At 36.2% G+C, this 24,064-nt stretch overlaps 2 protein-coding genes across 3 annotated transcripts in view; one reads left to right on the forward strand and one right to left on the reverse strand.

Annotated features, from left to right (window-relative positions):
- LOC136029537 (protein O-mannosyl-transferase 2-like) overlaps positions 1–1,986 on the reverse strand; it is a 76,974-nt gene extending 74,988 nt beyond the window's left edge. The window contains exon 1 of one of the 2 annotated variants that reach the window (XM_065708007.1): positions 1,762–1,986. The gene's annotated coding sequence lies outside the window, so the exon portion shown is untranslated. The remainder of the gene's footprint in view (positions 1–1,761) is intronic. The other variant, XM_065708009.1, reaches the window with a different exon arrangement.
- Positions 1,987–7,728: 5,742 nt separating this feature from the next.
- The window catches only part of LOC136029542 (neutral alpha-glucosidase AB-like), a 32,496-nt gene continuing 16,160 nt past the window's right edge, over positions 7,729–24,064 (forward strand). Inside the window, exon 1 of the mRNA XM_065708012.1 lies at positions 7,729–7,871. Coding sequence (XP_065564084.1) covers positions 7,768–7,871 — 104 coding nt within the window. The 5' untranslated portion in view covers positions 7,729–7,767. The remainder of the gene's footprint in view (positions 7,872–24,064) is intronic.

Consider the following 24,064-nt stretch of genomic DNA (forward strand, 5'->3'; position numbering starts at 1 on the left):
TTTTAGTATTTGTAATAGTGTTTTCAAAATTTCATAGCGTTTCCTTTTAAGTAGGCCTGATAAAATACTTATTAATGGTATTTTTTATGCCATTTCCCTATTAGGTTAAATATATGGCTGATATTATTTATTCTCCATGAATTTTTGTATTGTTTGATTACGTTAATCTCACTTGCTTTGTATTAAAAATTAATTTAAAAAACTAAATTTTTCTGAGGGATGTAAAGAGCAAAGTCGAAACTTAAAATGGACAAAAATTACTACTTCAAATCCTATCTAATTTATGTATAAAAAAAAACTAGCACAAATAAACCAATTAATTAAGTTTTCCTATGTTTCTAGAATCATAGAAAACTAGCACTTTACTGAAAACAAAAAATCCAGGTATAAAAAACAGGAATATTGGTATGGGAGTCAAAAGTCAATACATAGCCTGACAGCATAAAACTAATCTATAAAGCTTTTCATAGTCCTACACCAGCTGTGACATTAGTGACTTGCAGTACACAATTAAAATTATCTTGAAAACATAAGCATAAAATTAAACTTTTTAATAGCCACTAAGTCACTGAACACCATATATAAAAATTGGATTGATTTATGAGGTAGTATTTTGGTCTTGCCAGCTATAATACCAATAGTGACTAATTTACAATCTTAAATTGTAGGAAATACGTTGTAGTATTACTGGAAAGGACAATCAAATTAGAGACAATATGAACTCTGTGAATCCAGTTATTTCTCTCTATACAACAGTGAATATCAAGTTATGATACAAATTCCAAAGCTAGTCTATAGTCCTAAAACTATCAAGATGGCTTTACTTCAAACTTGTCTGCAAACTAATCATGACATGTCCTTTTCAGAACCAAAACGAGAGCCAGTGACTGAACTGAGCCATTGTGCAGAAGTGATACCAAATTAAACAAAAAACATTAACTAAAGCAACAATCCTGAAATGATTTATTTTTATTCTGTTAACTTCTTAAATGGATTGCTTTTTATGTACCAAGATTCCTATATTATTTTGTGTTTTCAGTAAAGTGCTAGTTTTCTATAATGATAGAAACATAGGGAAACTTAATTAGTTGGTTTATTTGTACTAGTTTGATTGACACATATTTGATAGGCTTTGAAGTAATAACTTTTGACTGTCTCAAGTTTCACTCTTTGCTCACCTTTGCTCTTTACTTCCCACCCAAAAAATTTGTTTTTTATATGAATCTTTGCTTGTTTTTTTATTAGATTTTAATGTAGAAACAACGCCACTATGATCTTTTTAATTTTATGTAATAATTTCATTTCATTTTAAGTTTTAATGTCACTCCTTACTTTCAGTCAAGGACTTATATTTTAATATAATTTCTAATAATCACTGATCTAGGGGAGATAAGCCTCCTCTACCAAAGACTGCAGACAGCCTCAACAGCTACAAAAACTTTCAGTTTATTTTTAGACTTAGGAATCAGAAGAGGGTTAACACAGAAGCTTGGCAATACCTTCCCACAGTATGTTTTTTAGCCATGAATTCATTACAGACTCCTAGCCTAACCCCTTTCCAAAATAGCAAAAAGTTTCTAAACTAGAATTTGACCTTAAAAATTTATCCATAGCCATATGTGGCAATTCTAAATAAAGAGAAGCTATACAAGAGTTTTATTCTCTACTTAGGGTAGCTCAACATAGCCAAAGTTTTATCATTTATATTTTTTTATAGATGAATTTGTTAATGCAGCATAAATACAATACTTCCCATCTTACCTGAACAATTTAACAAAAGATTCAACAAATTTTGTCACTGCCTATCTGTTGAAATATACCACAGTAGGTTACATCGTTTCTCAATTTATTTTGACTTCAAATTAATATGAAATATGTCAAATGTCAAATCTGAAGGAAATTAAGCTACTGCTGAATCATTTAGGCTACTGGTAGTAGAATGACACTTTTACGAATGTTTTGTGTTTGAAATTTTTTGCCCAATATGACAAGTAAGAAAAAGTGTTTTTCCGAAGCAGTTTTGTTGGAGCTCGACCATATACAATTTTTTCCATTTTTGCTTTAAATATAGTTCGTATCACGCGGTTTATATCAAGGATTTAGTTACTAACTCAAAAAAATGTGCTGATTCATAGAAAATTCTACGAGTCTAGCTGCTTCACATTTTTTTTGTAAAGATTGAAGAGCAGGTTTCTTAATGTCAGGAATGCCACATTAAAAAGAAAATTTCTAATTAAGGAAGTAATTTGGGGTTTTGATTTAAGATCCGGACATACTTCAGAAGATTATAGCAGCTTGATGCTGGAGAAGATGAGTTAGTCTTTGCACTAATTTGAGGTATATAAAAGCTATGCTTTTTTTAAAAAGTGATTGTCCACAAGTTTCGAAGAATTTTCACGTCTGCGGTCATTGTTCTAAAGATTCTCCTTTCTGAATGATCCTGTGAGAGGTTGCAGCAGACAAAGAGGTAAATTTGAGGCCCGATAGTTTGATTTTACCTAAAATTACCATTATCTTAATGTACAATAAGATTTTGCGTTTCAAATGCTTAATTTTTGTTTTTTCACCCCTTTTCTTTAAGGATTTTTCCAACCAATGTAAATTCAACTTTTTCTATTTTCAGATGAGCAATTCCAGTCTAATATAGTTAATTGTTTATTTTGTTAAAAAAAAACACAAGAAAACCAAGTTGAAGAGAAAGCTTGTGTAATTGAAGTAGGATTGAAAAGAATGGCTCAATCAAGTAAACAGTGAAACCAAAATGATGTGACGGTTGTTGTCTGAGATTGTTTATAAAAGTAACATTTTTACTTACTTATAAAAGTAAGTCCTACATAAATACAAAGAGCATTGACCAGAAGCTGCGATGCTTAGCCAAGCAAAAACGAGTCAGGGGATGAGTCCAAGTCGCATGACTGAACAATTCAACTTCAAAAACCAATTTCTTGTTCCGTTTTAACAGAATGGTTTTCCCAAAGACTCATCGGAAGGAAAAGAGTTTTCGCGTTCGTAAAATAGGATTTGATGGGAAACTAACAGCACTTCGTCAAAAGTGAATCGATCACTGGTCCGAGAAACTTCCCTGGTTAACACTAGCAACGAATGTGTACTTGCATTCAGTAGACGTTCTATATTACAAAACATGTCACTGCATATTTGCACCTGATAAGAAACTTTCTTTAGGCATACAAGATGTTTCAGCTGAGAGACTCGAAAGAAAGCAAGGTAGGAGAACAAACTTGAATCATAAGCAAGTATTTAAAGAGGTAGTTTTAGTTATTAATAGTTATTGATTTGGTCAACACGATTAATGAATTTCGGTGATCTAGAGAGCGTATGTACAGCAAAAATTGTAGATAATTTTTCAAGTCAAGTCGAAGAAAACAAAGAAATTTGAAAAATAAGTCATATAGTACCATAAAGACAAAGTTATACTACAGAAAACTAACCCGTTTCTGTGGATGCTTGAATTATATAGGCTTATCTGAGTTGTGTCCAGGGTTTTGAAGACACCACATTTCCTCTGTTATTGGGAAAAGGTGCGTGATAAGCCCTTGGTGTCCAAAAAGGCAAATGATATTAAAATGAAGCTTTCATGGGGTGTGGAGGGAAGTCTTGAACAAAATGAAAACAAACCACTTGCATGCTGGTTGTCAAAAGGGTGTATCTGAGGAACGGCTCAGGGTATTTAGTTGTAACTTTCGCGGAATGATGAGGATGGTGATTATTTTCCCAAAGGTTAATGTGCACATGCTGTTACTTCTACCACTACTACTACCGCTACTACTACTATAACTACTCCTACAAATGATGCTCCCACTGCTGCTACTACTACTAATGCTAAGGGTATTTATGTGAAAACTTAAAGGAACATTGAGAAAGAATTTGAAGTAAATCAAAGCGCACTATGTATAAGTAGGATGTAAAAAGGACGTACCACCCCATTAGGAGCCATTTAAACTGTTAAGCTGAAATTTACAAGAGATTCTTTTGAAGTTATTATCCTTGTTTTTCTCTTTTTTTTTGTGTTTTTTTTTTACTGTTAAGCTGAAATTTACAAGAGATTCTTTTGAAGTTATTATCCTTGTTTTTCTCTTTTTTTTGGTGTTTTTTTTTTCGTTTTGATATTGACAGGCCAAATGTACATGCTACTGGGACTAATGCTACCGGTACTACTGCTGCTAATACTAGGATTCAACAGGGATTCGACAACTTTACTAAAAATAATTTATTCAAATTTTATTCTATTTTTCAGCAAAAAAAACCTCCTTGTCTCACCCGATTTCTCACCTTCGAATAATTTTGTATCCTGGAAAAATATAACACGAGAGACAGCTGTCCGTAGACAAAAACGTTTCGCATATATCTAATACATCAATACTACTATTCATGGCAGACAAAAAATGTTCAGTATCCTCAGACGATGACGTAACATGGCAATTCCATTCAAACACAGAAAAACTCTTATTTTCTTTCCGTATTGGAAAATCAAACGTAGCACACTGACTTTTTTTAACTGGCTCAGGGCATTTTTCAACACTATCTTGAGCAATTTTACACTCTAAAATTTCATTAACATCTAAAGCTTTATTTTCTAACTTATCCAACCGATCCTTCTGGTATAACGGCAAAACTAATTACTAAGAAATAAAAACAACATAAACTGTACTGATTCCTTTTGCAAAAAAGATAAATAATAATAATAAAAAAATAAAATAAATAAAAACAATCTAAGCGACATCTTACAAAGATCATAGGTGAAGGGGGAAAGCATAACTCGCAAGAGGTACATAAATGTGACCTTGATCAGACCACACTTGTTTATTTCCGTATTTCTCATGTGCTAGGTTTAGAATGTCCCGTCTCTGCTTTGTTATGTTATCTGACACAAATATACTAGTGTGCGCCAACTTTGACTTAAGATTAAAAACTTTCTAGACTATTCCTTTCGACCTGAATTTGACTAGGACGGGAGCTATGGCAACTTGACGAGTTGTAGAACTGTTTAGTTTAAATATTCTCACTTCCACAATATCACCATCAGATAATACAGATATTTCCGTTTTATTGCGAATCACAGCCCCGATTACTGACATTAGGTTACTACTTGGAGGCTGTTTGATACCGTTTACAAGAAGACTGTCTACCCTTATACCCTGATTATACCCTGTTCTACCCTGATCGTACATATTTAGTTTTTACTCTGCAGTCTTAATTTTCTCCTCAAGAAATTTGATTTGATTTCTAAGAAATTTCAGCTCATTACTGAGGGCTAAAAATGTCGCTTCAAAGTCAACAATCAATGCTATGTAAACCTCACTGACCACAGTTGAACTTTGAGCTTTTATGGCATTCAAAGTGTCACTGGATAGAGACTGCCTACCAGCAGGAGTAGCCATTAGTTTTTTTTATCCAGCTTCTCGTCTATTTTTGTAGCAAGATTTTCCATCACACTTTGGATTTCCTGTTCGGTTGTGGAAATGCGAGCAATAATCGCCAACGATCCCGCTATAGTTTGTTTCTCAGTAATTGCAATTTGCGTTTTTAGCTTATCTTTGAAAAGCTCTATATAAATGTTTGGTTAATGTATATACTCCTCAAATGCTCCCATTACACCCTTGCTAGTAAATTTCATAGCTTAAGCTTTATTTGCCTCAAACTGCATAAGCTGTGACTCGAAAAGAAACTGTGTCATGTGACTCGTAGCAAAAAAACAAATACTTAAATGCTCTTGACTTTGAGTTCGCAGTCTTTGGATCCAAAACCCCAATAATACAAACTGGCTAATCGGGAAATCCTAGGAATTTGCTAGGGATAGATCATGAATACTGAATTTTGCCATTATCAAACAACACAGCACTCGCACGGGATTTTGATTATTGGATATTTTTCTGGACTTGGTTTGTTTTAATGGGCATTTTCGGGCTGAAAACCTCTTCCTAGCTAATTTATCTACTATAGGTTGCCTCTCCGTAGTAGCATAATATTTGTAGGCATGAATATATAATGAGTAGGAGGTAATAGGCTTGGGACTGTCTATGCAGGATTTCGACTCTTGTTGATAGAAGAGCATCGCCAAGTGCTGAAAACCATGTTGTGACCAAGACGGGCCCAGGATTGCACAAAGCCTCCAACTTACTGGAGGTCCCAGGGACTTCTTGCTGTCCGGTTCCAAGCCGACTTAAGCGCTTCGGTGTAGACTTGAGAAGATATGTTGGTCCCCATCCTGTACTGGTATCCGGGATCATTGCTTTTCCTGAGGCCAAAATAATTTCAAAGATTTGAAGAACATGAAAATTGCAACTTGGAATGTTACGACGTTAACAAATGACTAACGCATCGACATTTTGACTGACGAATTCAGACGGTTTCAACTGGTTTTATTAGGAGTTTCAGAAACTCATATCCCAGGGGTAGGAAGCATGAAATTAGGTGACATAAAATTTAGACGAAAATAGCGACGAAGACCACGCTGCCTTTCCATAACAAACAAATATAAAGTAAAAACAATAAGGAAAGTCTTTTCAAGACAGTGGAAATCAATTGTGTGTATATTTCGGCCCTATGTCCAAGGGCCGTCTTCAGCAAAATACGAGAACGAGAGAGAAAATATGTATATATAAATAAACTTACATTAAAATATGAGAATTAAAATTAATAATGTTTTTTTAAACTTTTTTAAAAAACAGCCCTAGCATCCTTATTTCAACGAAGTTCAACCAGGTCCTGGTTGCACCAGAGGTAGCCTTTCAGGAAGTGAAGGGGAAAGGCATCTCAGAAGTAAGAGTAGTTGAGAATCTCGAGATTCCAAAGCCTTCCATTTGGGTCATGAAGCCGCCAGAAGACAAAGAAAAAAATATATGGTCTCTTATACGATTCCTGATGGGGGTTGATGCAAATTATTCCCTGTCCACAGGAATTTACTAAAATTGTAAAATGCGACTGCCTCTTCAATACAATCTTTTACCTAAAATGAGTTAAAGCCCAACAAAAAAAACTCTTTCAATTATATTTTGCAAAGAGTGGGCTAAAAGTCATGATCAGTGATAAAGAGAATTTTTGAAGCATTTCGAAATTCATTTCTTTCTTTATTCGAAAGATCAAGAATCAATTCAGTATCAGAGGCGCCATTTGGGGGGGGGGAGGGGGTCAGGGGTGGGCAAATGCCCGCCCCAGATTTTCCAGGGGGCCCAAGCTTCCACCACAAAGGGCCCTTTTCTGGCCATAATTATTCATTATGTCCAACATAATCCATTCTGTTCAAATGATTTGAACTAACTGCACGCCTATTAGCCAAAGAGCGTAATTACCTGACGACCCTTGGGGTAATTACACTATTTGCTATTAATCATTGTAAACTTTGAAAGTAGGTTAGATTCATAATAAAAGTCTCAATTTCCGTCAAATGCCCCATGCCCACCCCAAGATTTGGCCCAAATGGCGCCTCTGTTCAGTATCATAATTATTTGAAATATCATACATTTTTACTTTATTAGAGACCAGTAGTTGCCTATTCGCCCTTTTCAGGATCTTAAATAGACAACCAAGTTCAAAATTTGTCTGTTATTCATGCACAACCTAAACTTAATCAGGCTTTTTGAGAGAAAAAAAGACCTTCGACAACATTCGGACCGAAAAGGAACTCTAGACGGGATGTCAGCGTTAGGTAAAATTTGCTTCTGGTCTGAGACTAAAATACCAAATGAGAACGCAGACTAATAACGTAACTAGACGTCTAAGTGAAGAAGTCGTTTAAATATCTTCAAGATGCGCTTAAATAGGAATTGTCTGTTCTTTATTTTGTCTTTTTGTTATGTAAAAGGAGTAGATAAAGGCAATTTCAAATCTTGTGAACAAAGCAGTTTTTGCAAGTAATTGATTTTTTCCCTTTTTATTCTTCATAAATTTCATTAGCCATGTTTTAGGTCTACTTTGAATGTCGTTAGCCTAATTTAAGAGTTTACACATCTGTTTATTGGGTTTTGTTAGGGTAAAATTCTAGTTTAATGACTTTTGGCTATCTCGGAAAGGGGTTAGGTTAGGAAAATGAAACTTTCAGGGATGGGTCTAAAGGCTAAAGTTTGTCACAGGAAGGTAATTTGAAGTACCTACCTCCACTTCCTCACCCTCTAGAGGGTCCTGACTTTTGATGACCTCTAAACATATGTGTGTTATAAAAGTGAAACCTTGTAAAATAGATCTTCTGCTTGAATGAAGAACAACAAAATTGTTTTCAGTTTCACAACTTTGCACAATCCCAATTAGGCTAATAAGTGTTTAAAGATAGGCCTATGCAAATACATTTCCTAAATTTTGAAAAAAATTGATATGGCTCAGAATTCCACTCAAATAGCCTAACAGGAATTACATTTTGAGAAATAAAGGCAGAGAAAAAGCGCTGGTAGCCTAACTGAAAATTAAGGTAAAATGTTGTTTTGTCAAAATTTCAATAGGTATATACCAGTCATGCAGGCAAATTTCAGGGCCCTCTAGAGGGAGAAGGAGTGGAGGTAGGTACTTTGAAATACCTTCCCAGGATGTACTTTAGCCTATAGACCCATCCCTGAAAGTTTCTTTTTCCTAACCTAACCCCTTTCCAAGACAGCCAAAAGTCACTAAACCAGAATTTTACCACTACTTTTCTTGGGCTATCTTGGAAAGAGGTTAGGCTAGGAAAATGAAACTTTCAGGAATGGATAGGCCTATACAGACTAAAGTATGGGTAAATTTTTTACAGTTCTTATAATTGTCTTTTCAATAAAGTGAAGATACTGCTTGATGCCTTTTTGTATGTTTGTTACAAATATAATAATCACTTCTATTGCAAATTCAATTTTAAGCACTTTTTGAGCTCTTAAAAATGACCAAAATATGGGGTGTAAACTAGGCTTAAAACATTGGTCTTAAACTTTAAAACATTGGTCTTGAATTTACTGTTTTATTACATGTCCATTTCTTTTAATGATATATAATCCACATGCAATTATTTTCCATGCCTAAGTTGGATAAAAAAAAAAATTATTTTGCCATTTTCTTCTTCCTTGATGCCAAATTTTTAATTAAAGCATGTATTTTTGATCATTTTCAATGAAATAATACTACATTTTCTCAGCACCAAAATTATTTATAGTTAAGTTAGGTTAGGTCAAAAAGTGCTTAAATTTGAATTTGCATTAGAATGGTCCCATGCAACTACCCTGAGGGGCTCTACTCAAAACACTGCACTGGTTAGATAAAACCACACCAATCCTAACATTCTATGAGGAAATCTGTAATCCAAGCCATAGTTCTCAATTCAAATCCCATAATTGTGGCATTTTTGTATCAGTAGAGGTATTGAAACTTTGTTAAATGCCTTACAAAAATCAACATAAACACATCAAAACTTTGGGCTAAGTCAGCCATCATTTGAAAATCATTGATTACTTCCATTAACTGAGTATTACAAGACCTATTTTTCCTAAATCCATGTTGTGCTACATACCAAAAGGTATTTTTTTTTTCAAGATAATTTTGGAACCAATCAACACCTACCTTTTCCATAATTACTTTTCCATACAGGAGGATCTACCACCTTATCTTGCTGGCAAATGCAATTTAAGGTAATTTAAGGATAATCCAAGAAAAATTGAAGCATTTAAAATAGGACTATAATTACTGAAATCTGACCTTAATCCCCCATTATGAAGAGGTTCTATCACTTTTTTTTTTTTTTTTTTTTTTTTTTTTTTTTTTTTTTTTCATGCAACAGGGCATTTACTAGGGTTTAAACAAAGATTAAACAGAGAAGCAAGAAGCCAATTCATGCATAACAACATTTGAAATGTCATCAATATCAGGGGTTTTATCACCAGAAATATTCTGAATAATCTTTTCAGCATGTTCAGGTACAAAATCTGAATCATCAAACTGCAACTCATTTTGCAGTAAAGATGCCAAAAAAGTAAAGGTGCTTGCACATGAGCAGCAGGATTTACAAAGAAGGATTAAAAAGTTTCATTAAAAATAGCTGCCTTTCTCCTATTATCATAAACAGATTTACCAGACACAGGATCCCTGAATTTCTATATGTGACTCTTTTCTTCAAATTAATTAATCAATAAACAAACAGCAGAGAAATTCCTGCAGCCTATATAATTTCAGTGGTAAATTTGTCCTTTTGCATATAATTTAGCTTGGAAGAAAGTGATTACATCATATGATGCCTTTTTTATGTTCTTTTGGAATCTAAGCTGATAATAAATTCTAGCAGAAATTTAATTTAGAGCCCTTAATCAAGCCCTAAAATGTAACTTATTACATTTTCTATAGTTTTAAGACTGTAATGCAAAGTTTAAAAATTAGCTAAAAACTCTGTTCAACTATTAAATCCATTACTTTAAAGTAATATATCCCAAAGGCATTGATGCATTCTAAATGCATATAATCTAATTTAATAGGCAATTGAATTTGCAAAAGCCCAAATGTTTTCCTGATTTCTATATTTAAGGGCATGTTTTCTGTGAAGTAATCTGCCATAACAGTAGCAAAGGAGAAAATTGAGAAAAAATAGTTGATTGCCTTCCTTTACAAAAATGGTGGGAAAGAAACTAAATTATACAATGCTTCAATTGAGAAAATAATAAAACTATTGGCCTATAAAATCAATAACCTGTTATTTTGCATAAAGAAAATGATCTAGAATGTTTGTCTACTTTTTCTGTTTGCTATTGTTAGGTTACTACAACATTTATTGCACAGAAAATATATCTGTTTTAGAGACATCTGTAAAACGTTTATCATTTTAGATAAATATTCAAGTTGCTGTGGAGTTACATTGTTATAAAAGAGTGCCTTTGGAATATATTACTTTTGAATAGGCTAATTGACTTATAAATGACTGCCATTTTTCCCATTTTTTAAACTCAGTGTTAGTGATGATCAGTTTTTGTGACAACAATTACTTGTCCCCTGGAAGTGATTATTATATGTGAAAAGCATAAAAACAGGTATTTAATATTGGATGCCCTTTTTTATGCTCTTTCTGTATATAATAATCACTTTCAGTTTCCAATCCCATCACTAAAAAAGAGAGCATCTAGTGAAAAGAAAAGAAGAAAAGGACATTGAAGTCATCATTGACAACAAGTGGAAGTTCCAATGCCATGTTCAGCATGTAGTTGTCTATGCTAATTTTAGTCTTGGTCTTTTTGACCAAGACTGGGAGTTATTCTGCCAGTCTTCTTTGTTGACAACTTGTTGTCAATGATGACCTCAATGTCCTTTTCTTCTTCTCTTTTGACTAGATATTCTCCTTTTTGTGATTGGATTATAAATTGAGTTGGTATTGGCTATTCTGTGAATTTTCACAGCTGAAAAGTTTGTGATCATCAGCAAAAAAGTATATATTATTATGCACATGGTTGAAATTGCCATTGATGTAAATACAGAAAGGGGTTAGACCTAGTACGCTTCCATGTGCTACTCTGGTCATTAATGTGGCTTCATCTGAGTAGATTAGCTGGCCAACTATCTTAAATAACCAAACATTCTGCTTTGTCATTAGAGAGGAAACTATTAACCAGTGCATTACAGTAAATTAATACCAGAAGCAGATAATTTGAAATACAAGGTCTATTTTGATTGAATTTTATATATATATATATATATATATATATATATATACATATATATATGTTTATGTATATGTATAAATAAGCAAAGAAGCTAGCAATTATCTTCCTATTCTTCCAAATTTCCTTGACTATACGTAAAAAGACCCTGCGTCCTCTTGCTTTTACTTTTACTTTTTTCCTCTTGCTGCATCTTCTGTCTTTCTTCTTGAATTTGCCCAGGTAATTGAAGCTATCCATGTAATATTATTCTTGCACATAGCTCTGATTACTGTAATGTACTAATCTGGTATACCATGCAAAGACAGGACCTTCACTAAAACTTTTCTATCATCAGAATTAAATACCTGCCTATAATCTACAAAATTCAGGAATAAAGGGTTCAGATGACACAGATACTTCTCAATTATTAATCTAACTGAAAAGTTTTTTTTTTTTTCAGAGAGAGAGAGACACTTTTATTATACATATCATGAATATACAAAAGAACCACATCAGCCACTTTATAAAGTCAAAGACTTGTTAGTAGTGGCTGATGAACATTAAATGAACAACAATACTGACAACATTAACAAAAAAAAATAAGACAAAAAAGTGGGAAAAGAAAATAAAGAAGAGAGAGATAGAGAAAAGAAAAAATATCCCACTTAAAAAATAAGACAATAAGCCATTCTATTTAAACTATTTACTTAGTCTCTTCCCAGAAGGTGGTTCTTCAGTCTACTCTTAAACGTACTAACATTTTCTGATACCCTTATACTCATTGGTAAAGAAATCCATGCTATTGGTCCAGCAAACCTGGGACTAAAACTTGCCCTCTGAGAGCTGCAACACTTGTATACCAAATCATTTGTATTTCTAGTCTTATAATTGTGATACAAAGAATTCCTTGTAAACATTTGACAAAAAATTTCAGGGGACAAACCATAAATACTATGAAATACAAAAATAGCAAGTTGATAATCATGAAGTTGGCTAATCTTAAGAATCGTGAGTTTCTTATAACAATTAACTGTATCATTTTCACCATGGACATAATTTCCTAGTAGTCTAACTTTATTTGTAACTTTATTTCAACTTCATTATACCTTCATTTTGTAAAACCTGAACACATTTAAAATTTGTATAAAATCCATTAGTCCATATCACACAACCATAAGAAAAATAAGGCATGACAGTATAATGATGAAGAGTTAAAAGGGCAGAACAAGGTAACTGATTCTTCAGACGCCAAATCAGACTAAGCCCTCTAGATACCTTAGCTGCCACTTGATCACTACATGCTTTCCAACTCAGATTTTGATCAAGCTGAAAACCAAGGTATCTCAACACAGCTACTTGTTTCAATGGCATATTACAAAGAAATATTTTTCGACCTAAATCAACTGGACTTTCTTTCTGACTTGACTTACTTGACTTAAGTACTGTCTGGCCTTTGTGGCTGTATTGGAGCTTCTTCTCTTCTTAACAAATGATGGATGTGGTGACGGTAGTTTGATCTATCTGGTGCTATACAAAGTAGCTGGGGGAGGCTATTGGCCTGGAAGTTGTCGGTCCATCTCCTACGAGGTCGGCCTCTGGGGCGTGTGCCATGAACCCGTCCTTTGAATGTGATTTTTTGGAGCTGGTTGGTCGACATTCACTGGATATGGCCAAGCCAGCGGAGTTGCTGGTTTCTGACCCAGTCCATGATGGTGCGGGGACAACGGAGTAGTTTTTGGAGGTCTTCATTTGAGACTCGGTCAATGTAGGTGATCCCTGCAATACGTCTAAGGCATTTAGTTTCAAATGTGGAGATTCTTTGCTCATCGTCAGCATTTATTGACCAAGTTTTGCTTCAGTATAAAGCAATTGGGATTATGAGGGAGTTGAAGAGTCACACCTTCAGAGAAGTTGACAGAGTCTTGTTTTTCCAGAGTGGTAAGAGGTTCTTGAAGCTGGCGCCTGCCAGGCCAAGTCTTTGTTTGATCGATCTCGAGCAGTCGTTATCAGAAGTTAGGAGGCTCTCTAGGTAGACAAAGGAGTCAACATTTTCTACTGGCTCCCCTTTTATTGTTAGCTGCATGTTTCTTAGAGTAGGGTCTCCAGACACCCGCTTAACCTTGGTTTTGGCTATGTTAGCAACCATCCCAAAGGCCTCGGTTGCCAACACTAGTTTGTTGGTGTCAGCTTGGAGTAGATGCTCTTGACTGTTGAATTTTTGGATATCATCTGCATATGCCAATTTATTGATAAGCTTCCCTCCAATTTCTGCACCATCAACAGTCTCGGCAAATGACAGCGCTGCATTGAGGAAAAGGTAAAGAGGTGGGGTGACAAGAGACAACCTTGAAGAACGCCTGCTAATGTCAGAAACCCTTCTGTCAATCCCTCGGGCGTTTGGACTTGGCTGATGAAATGTGAATACATGTCTCTTATCAGGATTACTATGTTTTCAGGGACTCCATAGTGTAGCAGGGTGTGCCATAATCCATCTCGCCATATCAAGTCAAAAGCCTGCTTGAAATCAATGAAGAGTAGTAGCAGCTCTTTTGCAAACTCGATATACTTCTCCATCATTTGCTGAATGGAGAAAATCGGGTCTATGGTGGAGTGGTCTTATCAAAAGCCTGCTTGGTATTCCCCTAAGATATGGTTTGTCAGAGATTTCATACAGTCAAGGAGTATTTTTGTAAGAATCTTTGCCTGTTGACTAGTTAAACTTATTGGTCTGTAGTTGTTACAGTCGCCCTTTTCCCCCTTTTTAAAAAGGGGGATGATGGTGGCTTTCGCCCAAGATCTGGGGAAGTGGCCCGTTTCCCAGACACTTGTTATGACTTTGTGATAGATATCGACCAGTTCTTCTGGGCCTGCTTTTAATAGTTCTGACTGAATACCATCCGGCCTGGGGCTTTATTAATTTTTAGAGATTTTATTGCTGAGAGTACTTCAATTCTTAGTGGGGGAGGGCTTGGGTCTACTGGGTACTGCGGTAGTGGGAAAGATAGTAAGATGTTCGGGTCGAGCATTATTGTGGGGTTCAGTTTTTCTCTGAAGTGATCCTTCCAACGTTCTCGTCTTGCCTCGGAGTCCGTGATTTGGAGCCCGTGTTTTTCTAACAGTGTAGGAGCGGCTGATGACTTCTTTTTTGACAGTTCATGGACTTTCTTGTACATGAAGTGGCTATTACCTTTTTGAAAGGCTTCTTCACACTCACGACATTTATCATTGACGTAGTGTCGTAGAGCTTGCCGGATTTTCTTTTCTACTAGGCGCTTCAGCCTCTTGTACTCGTCCTTGCTTTGTCAATCTACCTTGTTAGCATGGATGCGCTTCTGCACACATAGATCAATAATTTCGGGGGTGATCCAGGGTTTATCTGAATGGGTCTGAATTCCCAGGATTTCACTAGCAGTTTCTCTGATAATGGATGTGCTTTCGTCGACCAATCGGTCAATTTCTTCTGCTGTTGGAGCTTCCATGGGTTGGATTCTTGACAACTTACTTGAGAGTGTTGTTCTATACCTGTTCCTTGTTTCTATGTTTTTCAGCAGGTCGACACGATATCTTGGTAAGCTTTTCTTAAGCTGTTGGGGCTTCCAAATACACAAACCAAGCTCAGACATGACTAGAACGTGGTCCGAGTTGAAGTCGCCACCGGCTATGGAGACTGTATTCAGTACTGATGATTTCCATTGCTTGCCAACAGGTATGTAGTCAATCATGTTTGCAGTGCGGCCGTCAGGGGATCTCCAAATAACTTTCCTTTGTTCTCTATGATGGAACATGGTGTTCATTATGAAAAGTTTGTTATCCTGACAAAATTCAATGAGCATTTCACCCCTGTGGTTTTTTCCGCCCATGCCCGAACTTGCCCATGACGTCTTGAAGTCCATCATTTGAGTGTCCGATAATGGCGTTGAAGTCCCCAATCACGAACAGAACATCTTTCTTCTGAGCCGTGTCAACAGTGTGTTGGAGTTGGCTGTAGAATTCTTCAGCTTCTTGGTCATTCTGGGACAGCCTGGGGCGTAAACTTGGATTATGGTCATATTGGCAATGGTTCCTTTCAGACAAATAGTGATAATACGTTCAGAGACAGGATGGACGGTGTTCATCTCACTTAGGACTAATTCCCTTTTTCCTGGTTTGGCTAATGTGTGCACGTTTAGCGTTCCTAGTGAGAGATATGTTTTTGGGGTTCGGATAAACGAAGTCTTCTCCGACTGGAGAGTCGTCAGATCGGATAAATGATCGTCAGTTGCCCCGGACGCGGTAACAAAATAATTTTCATTTTCATCATTATCAGCATTATCAACATTATCATCATTTTCATTGTTGCAATTTGCAATTCTTGGTCTCATACCGTCGGTTACCCCGGATGCGGTAGCATGAGTTCTTACTTTCTTATTCACCATTTTCACAATTTGTATTTAAGAGAAGGGGTTTCTTGACTAATTTGTTGGGGTAGCGGTAAGCCACTCCTCTCTACCCTTAGCAGAGGCCATTTTCCATGAAGCTGGATCGTCTGCCCTTCACAGTTGCCCCTCTAGGAAGGGATCCTCCCGTTCGGTGGTCTGCGACGCCGAGCAATTTTTCCCATTGCTGGGGGAAGGTGTGTAACCGCCAGGACATGTCCACACGCCAGTAGGCCCTGCATGGTGTACATCAGAGGGGCCTTCCTCCTCCTCCGCCTGTATTTCTGACCCCCAGGCGAGGGTGTCCCACTTTCAATTATGGACCCCCAGGAACTAGGTCCCCCCTTGGTCCGGGCCTTCTGTGAAGGTATCCTACATATTGGTAGAACGTTCCCCTATCCGCCACCTGGGGACGCGCTGAGTGGCCTGGGGGAGGCCCCCTACTAAGAAAAGACTCAATAGGACTCAAATGTTGTTCTGACTAAACAACATAAAATGAGTTTCAAAACATTCACTGATAAACAGCTAATCCTTGTAAAAATTAAAAGACAACTTAAAGCTTGATTAATTTTCTCCAAAAGATCATCAGCATTTCTTGCAGCAGCTGACAATACCATGTCATCAGCAAAAGAGTATTAACAACACCAGGAACATAAAACTGTATAGTATCTACATATACAAGATATAACAAAGGACCCAAAACAGAACCTTACAGAACGCCACAATTTACAAAAAAATTATTAGATATAACATCATCAAAACATACACGTATCAACCTCCCTGATCAAATAAGATTCAAATCACTTTAAAATACTACCTGTGACTCCAAGTGACCTTAGCTTATCAATTAAATTTTCAGAATTAACCATGTCAAATGCTTTTTTTAAATCTATAAAAACTGATAAAACCATTTCACCACTTTCCATTGATGCATTCAGAAAATCAAGAAAATGTTGCATAGCATGAACAGTAGAGTGGCCTTTCCTGAATCCAAACTGACTATCACTTAAAAAACCATGTTCCTGTTCCTAAAATCTCACTTTTATTCTCTTATAGTCTAATAAGTGTAACACCTGTGTAATTACTTTACTCACTCTTTTTACCTTTTTGTAAAGTGATTCTACGCATTTCTCTTTATCACTAATTAAGGCCAATTCCTATCTTTAAATAGTACAAATCCGTATTTGGATTTTAAGAAACATGTCAAGGTTAGGCTAATGCATAATTGCTAGTATGCACACTGTGCAGTAATGAACTCTGTGTAAAAATAACTGGGAAGAAGGAATTAAAGAGGATATTATTCAACATGCAACATATTTTTTGAATGCAGTGTTACAGCTAATGCAAAAAACTAATTTTGGGCAAAGTTGGCACCTGATGATAGTTGTCCCCTGTTGATCAGCACAAAAGCTTCTGCAAATAATTTGGAAGATATTCTTGATTGTATTAAAAAATTGGACTCTGAGAAGGTATCAACTCTGATTTATGTTATTAACTCTCCTACCAGGGTTCCCATTCTGCTTGCTTTTGCTTATTCTAGGCTTCCTAAAGTGGTTGAACCTACTCATGGTTTTTACCACTAAGCTAGTGCTTATGAATGCCAAAACCTACAATTCCCAACCTGCATGCTGCTATTGTTGTGTTGAACCTCTACTCTCTCAGACCCAATAAAACAAAAAGTTGTGTTTGATCAGGTAAAAGGTCATGAATCAGTCACTAGTGTTTGTCCTGTATATGACAAACTGATAATCAATATAGATTAGTCAGTTGCTAAAGATTTAAATTTGTTGGTAACTTCTACAATAACAGTGGCGCCATTTGGGGAGGGCAGAGGGGGGCCATGGCCCTCCCCTGATTTCTGGAGGGGCTCAATTTCAACCATGTAATTCTTTGTTTATTTGTCCTTGTTCTATTTTTTTCTCTTATTTTATCCTATTTCTACTGTGAATTATTACTAAATAGCAAATTCAAGATACTTGACAATTATTGCATTTCTAGAAAGTATCCTGTTTTTGCTGTTATCCTAATTAATTTATGGTCACCCTGTTGGCAGCAGTTTGTAAAGTCCTTTCTGGGCTTGGAGACATTGAAATGTCTCCAGTAACTAATGAACCCTGTCAGTTGGCACATTTATGTGCCAACTATAAGTACCGATTTGTCCATGAACCCATATAATAGATCCTGCCAACAAGTTTTGACTGACTATCCGGCCACCACCATCAGGAATTGCAAACGAAAATTTAGCAGCTCCTATTTCTTGGCATAGCCATGGCTTGAATATTTGATAGAACAGGAATCGGTGTTCTGTTTCAATTGCTGACATTTCAGTGGATCTTCATTAAGATCAGGTGAAAGGTATGGAGCTAGAGCATTCATTGACGTAGGATTATAAAGTGGAAAGACATTTCTGAACTGATATGGCAGCACGAAAACAGCAACCAACACAAGGCATATACCATTTCTTTGACCCAGTTTAAAGCTATTGAGATGGAGGTGGCCAAATCTGTTGCGTCATGCTTCTCCAGAGAACGCGAAAAGGAAATACTAGAGAATAGACAGTACATAAAAGCTCCACTAAAACGTAAACCATTATGTGCATGGCAAGGTCTTGCGTTTTGTGGCCATGATGAAGGGGAGTCTAGCGCCAATCAAGGGAATTTCATAGAGAAATTACATCTTTTAACAGAAATCAACCTGGGCATGATGAAAAACTCTTAAAGTGTGTTGGACAGTGCTATGACAGGGCCAGTGTAATGAGTGGATATTTTTCAGGAGTACAGGCCCGTTTCCAGGAAAAAGCACCACAAGTAGTGTACACACACTGTCATTCCCATAGACTTAACCTTGTCATTGGTGATTTTATGCAGAAAATACAAAGAATTTCATCAGTATTTTCAGTTTTGCAAACAGTTTACAGTTTCGTCTCCAACAGAAATACTTGATACCAGTTGTTTGTCAAAGCCCAGAAAACTGCCAATGTGCCTGTGCTAACGCTTGAAAGGACAGTTAGTCTTACTGGTATAGATCAGTAGCTAAGATCCTTGTTAGAAATGACTGCATACTCGCAGTTATGTCAGTAGTTTAAGAATCTTTTGACAGGGAGGCAGCAGCAGAGGCGATGGGCTAGAACCAGCTACAGTTGTTTCCCTTCATATTCAGTTTGCATGTTATTCACGAAGTTTTTGCAGTGATAAACCCTCTTTCTGAACAACTACAGGCAGCAGATCTGGTCATATCAGAAGCTTGCACTTTAATCAGTGCAAAAAAGAACGAAGAGAGAAAAATGCGTGTTGACAAGTATTTTCATGTCCTATACAGCTAGTCTAAAGAGATGCCCATTAATTTTGGAGCTGATCTGTCGGAAAAAAGTGCTCTCTTCAGCCATACCTGCTAAATCAAAAGGATTTAAGAAGATATCCGGAAGACTAAGAGACTACTTGATGACAAAAACATTTGGAAAGCACAACAACAGAAGACAAAATGTGGAGAGAGTTCTACGAGGTTTTCGACAGAGTGTTAAATGAGTTTGAAGAGTGTTTTTCTATCTAGTTACCAGTGCTAGAAGCCACACGTTGCCTTAACCCCAAATCCAAAGATTTATGGACTTGGATTTACTTCTTGTGATCATGACATACTTCAATCAGGTGGGTATCAATACTATGCGGCTGAAGTGTCAAGCTTTAATAGCTTATGCATTTTTTTGCAGCTTCCACAGAAACCGGCAAACGCTTTAGGTGTCTTCAAAAGTCTCGAAAGATTGAAAGAAGCTTATTCTAAGCTTCTTGAGGTCGTCGGGGTAGTCCTCACACTCCCACTCACAACGTGCTCAAATGAACGTTTTTTCTCTGTGTTGACGTTTGTTAAGGACTAACTCTGGACAACGATGGAAAACAAGCAATTCTCGCATTTGCTGCTTACATTCTCTGAGAAGGCTGCAGTGAAGGAGCTTGATTTTGAGAAGCTTGTCGACGACTTCGCAAAAATGAAGCAAAGGAGATATCCATTGCTGAAGTAACTGGACGCAAGTTTCTGATTTATACAGTTAATTTTCCATTTTGGTACTGTTTTTGGTCCCTAAATAAGCTGCAAAATGCAAACTCCAAAAGTATTACAGTACCTAAAGGCATCTTTGAAAATCTTAAAAATTTTTAGGCTGGATGAGGGCACAAAATCGATGTTCAGCCCCCCTAAGGTTTTCTGAAATGGCGCCACTGTGCAATAACCGGCTGATCTGCAAAAGTCCAAGCCAAGAAGCTTTACAGACTCTTGAACAGAATTCCAAATGATTTTTGAATTATCTCACCTGAATTCCTGCTCTAGTGTATCTGGCACCTATAGGCTAGAGAAATCCAGTGCAGTAAACCTTAAATTTTCTGATACAACATCAATAGCCAAAGCATTCAGATATGGTCTCAAAGTAGGATAAAAAAAACAAAGTGATCATGATTTCAAGGCAATTCTTGTTCCAGTGTAACACCAAAATGTGTGCAAGGTGCTGGTGCCTAATGTTCGAGACTTACCTTGCAATTTGTCACCTAAGTGTCTAAATTATGGGGGCAATCATGTTTTGTATAGCCTCACATGCTCTAAATTGAAAGTAATAATAAGTCGCAAGTTGCCAAAAACTTATTAATGTTTGTAAAAGTATCAGTCATGTCTTTTAATTATTATTATTATTTATTGAAAACCCATCTTTGTGCAAAAAGAAAATGATGGACACTGCAAAGAGTAAAAAAGCAAAATATCACTATGCAACTATGACAACATAGCTATAGTTCAAGAAGTTGGCTCCAAGCATATTTTGAAACTTGTAGTTGTGTTTCTCTGTAAGTTTAGCAACAATTATTCTAAGATCTGCTATGTGAAGATTGTTGATGAGTTTTGAATTGGGTGTCCAAATTGGATATCTCTGTAGGTATTTTGCAAAACCGAAAAAGTGGAGCAGATTTTCAATTTATCAACATTTGTAAGAATCTTCTGGAATGGGGCAATGCAGAGGATGTGGGGGAAAGCAGCAGTGTTGTACAGTGTTGCAAGATAATGTTTTAAAGATAATTTTGTTGAAACAAAGCCTAGTAGAGACTATGGAAGCATAGGCAGCCAATATGCAGTGTTTGATGACTCTTTATTTGGAGATGATGAGTGTGAGAAATGTTATTTCCAATGGAAATACCAAGATAAGCGATTTGGTCAGATGGGCAGATCTTTGAATTCACAAGTACAAATTCATGAAGAAATAGGGCCTTTCCAGTTAAAAAGCACAACATCAGACATAGTAGCATTAAATTCAAGACCAGATTTTAAATATTCTGCTTGCAGATTTGGAAGGTTTCAGAAATTTTGTCCAAAGTTTGGCTAATGATAAAAATGTCATCAGCATAAGTGACTAAGGAGATATTAAGGCTAGAGAGAATGCAAGACATCTCATACTGGTCCTCATCTTCAAGGACATGATTATTGAAATAACCAGATGAGGCAATTGCACCTTGTCTGGCTCCTCTCCTAACTGGTATAGTTCTGTCCAGTGGCCCTACCATTTCATTTTGCTTAAGAGGGATTTTAAGACGAGCTCGTAGCTTAGCAGACATATCTCTTTGAGATCTAATTATACCTTGATTTACTCCTCTTTTAGCAGCCCTTAAAAGCATAAGGGATCAGGGAGTCAAAGGCATGGCGAAGATCATGACTCGCTAAGGCAAGCGAACTACCTTTACACGAAGCATCAAGCAGAGCATTAGCAACAACTGCAAGGGCACCTATACATTCAATACCGTGTTGAAAGCCAAATTGATGTGGAGGCATGCAGCATTTTTCTTCAAGCTCTTTTATAAGCAGTATTTCATAAAGGTTGCATAAACTGTTTGAAACAGTTATGGGGCTGAAAGATGGGCATTGATTGGAGATTTTCCCCTTTTTGGAATAAGAGAAAGATCTCCCATACAGAATGTTGATGGAACAATGCCTTGTGTAAAAATCATCTGCAGCAGTAACATGAGATGATTTAAAAGCACAAGACCACCGTTTTTAGTATGTAGGGCATGAATTTTATCTATGCCTTGAGACATCTTTGTCTTAAGACACATAATAGCATCAGCCACAGACATTACAGATTCTGTAAAGTCAGAGTCAGAGGATGCATAAAAAAATTGATCAAGATCTTCAGAATATTTGTGTTCAAGCTGGGGGTCAGGTGGAGAGAATTCAGCCTCATTGAAAGAACACCACTCAGTTTGAGGAACATCAGCAATGCAAAGGAGGTTTTGGGGATCCTTGGATGGAGTGTTGACCAAAGGAAATGAGAGTTTTGTTTGATTTTTTGTAGTGAAAATTCTGTGATTTTTTTTTTTTTTGTGGTTTTAAAGTTCCTTGGCAGACTATTTCTTTGTTGCAATGTGGATGGAATTGCAACAATGAAATAATGTTATTGGGATAAAAATGAAGGACCTGACCATCAATGAACTGTACAGTAAATTTGACAATTGTATGCTTTAAGGAATATCTTTTGACAGAAACAAGGGTTAATTTCATGTGCTCCAGTGCATTTTGCCTATTCAAAGCCTTTTGAAGATTGAGGGAGATTAAATTTAGCCAGACATTAGGCTTTCCAAGAATTTTCCCATTGGAGCCAGTAAGAAAAATAATGTAATGGGAAGCGGAAGCTGATTTGAGGTTTCCAACATGACTTGGTTCAGTAAGATGCTGGATTTTTTCCTTTGCTAAACATAGAAAACAAGCTTTTTCTACTAAAAATCAAGAGCAACATTAAAACTTAAAACAAACAGAAATTATTACATATATAACTGGGTTGGCCCCTCCTCAATACCTTGTATTTGATTCTAAAGTTTGACTGTTCTTTCAGGGTGCTTTCCAATATTTTTGGTCACTAACCCTGGAATACTGTCTCTCTGTAAATTTTATGACTGCCAAACTGTTTTTTGAAATTCCATGTAGACAGCATCACATAACAACACTTGAGTTCATGTAAATTCTTTTCCTGCGACGCTAGTTATTGGGCAAGTTCAGACTTGAATGGATCCAGGGGGCGCCCCCCCCCCACCTGACGTAGTGGTGGAATTATGGTTGGGACCGCTTGCTCTGGTTTGGGTTAATTTTTCGTAATTAGTTTGAATAGCTGATTGTTTAATTGTTAAGACTGTTTCTTTTTGTAAATAAGTTTGAAACTAGGTTTTAGTTACTTTATGTGGTCTCTGTTATATTTTACTAATGATGTACATCGGCAAAAAGTATTTAATTAAATTTAGGTTTATCAAGGGAATCTGTCTGCATTACCACAAACGCCAACTGGGAGGCAAAAATCTTCATTTTGTAATAATAAGGAGTGGAAATTTAAAATCCTAACCTCATAAGGCTGTCGAAATGATATTTCAAGATTGTTTTGTCACAACAGGATGGAAAAGCAAAATATTCACTTCTTTTTACTGTCAAAAACTCGTTTTCGAGTCTTGCTATGGCACTGAGGTGAATAAATTGATATTGTTACCTTTTTTTGGCTTTCTGTTGTTTTTTTTTTTTTTTTTTTTTGGCTTGCTTTTTTGCAAAGCAGTATGGCTTTTACAACATCGTTGTTTTTAAGATTTGTATAATAGACAGTAAATGTACGAGAAGTACAAAAATTATTACTTTAAGTTTTGTATTTTGGTGAGCAAATGATGGCCACTTTACTGCCTATTTTTATCTAATTAAAACTCTGCATTATGTGACATATCATCTCCTCTGTTCATCCTAAAACAATAAAATAAAGGCCAAACTCTTTAGAACTCTAATAAAGGTTTTATAAGTATATACTTAAAACTAAGCACATTAGTCGATAAACTCCTTCAAAGGCTGGAGTAATCATTTGAGAAGGATAGGTTTTCGAAAAATTGTTTATAAAAGAAGGCAAATAACAGGCCTGAATTGGCCTGAAGCAGCTCGTCAATTTTCCCACAACCAAAAGTGGCACCTCCCTTGACCGAATTTCCACAAATATGCAAGAATTTTACAACATACCTGCGACCGGGGCTCCGATTGGAGGAAGCTACTACTTTTCTCTTG

The sequence above is a fragment of the Artemia franciscana genome, chromosome 7 (genome assembly GCF_032884065.1).
Source record: "Artemia franciscana chromosome 7, ASM3288406v1, whole genome shotgun sequence".
Taxonomy (NCBI): Eukaryota; Metazoa; Arthropoda; class Branchiopoda; order Anostraca; family Artemiidae; genus Artemia; species Artemia franciscana.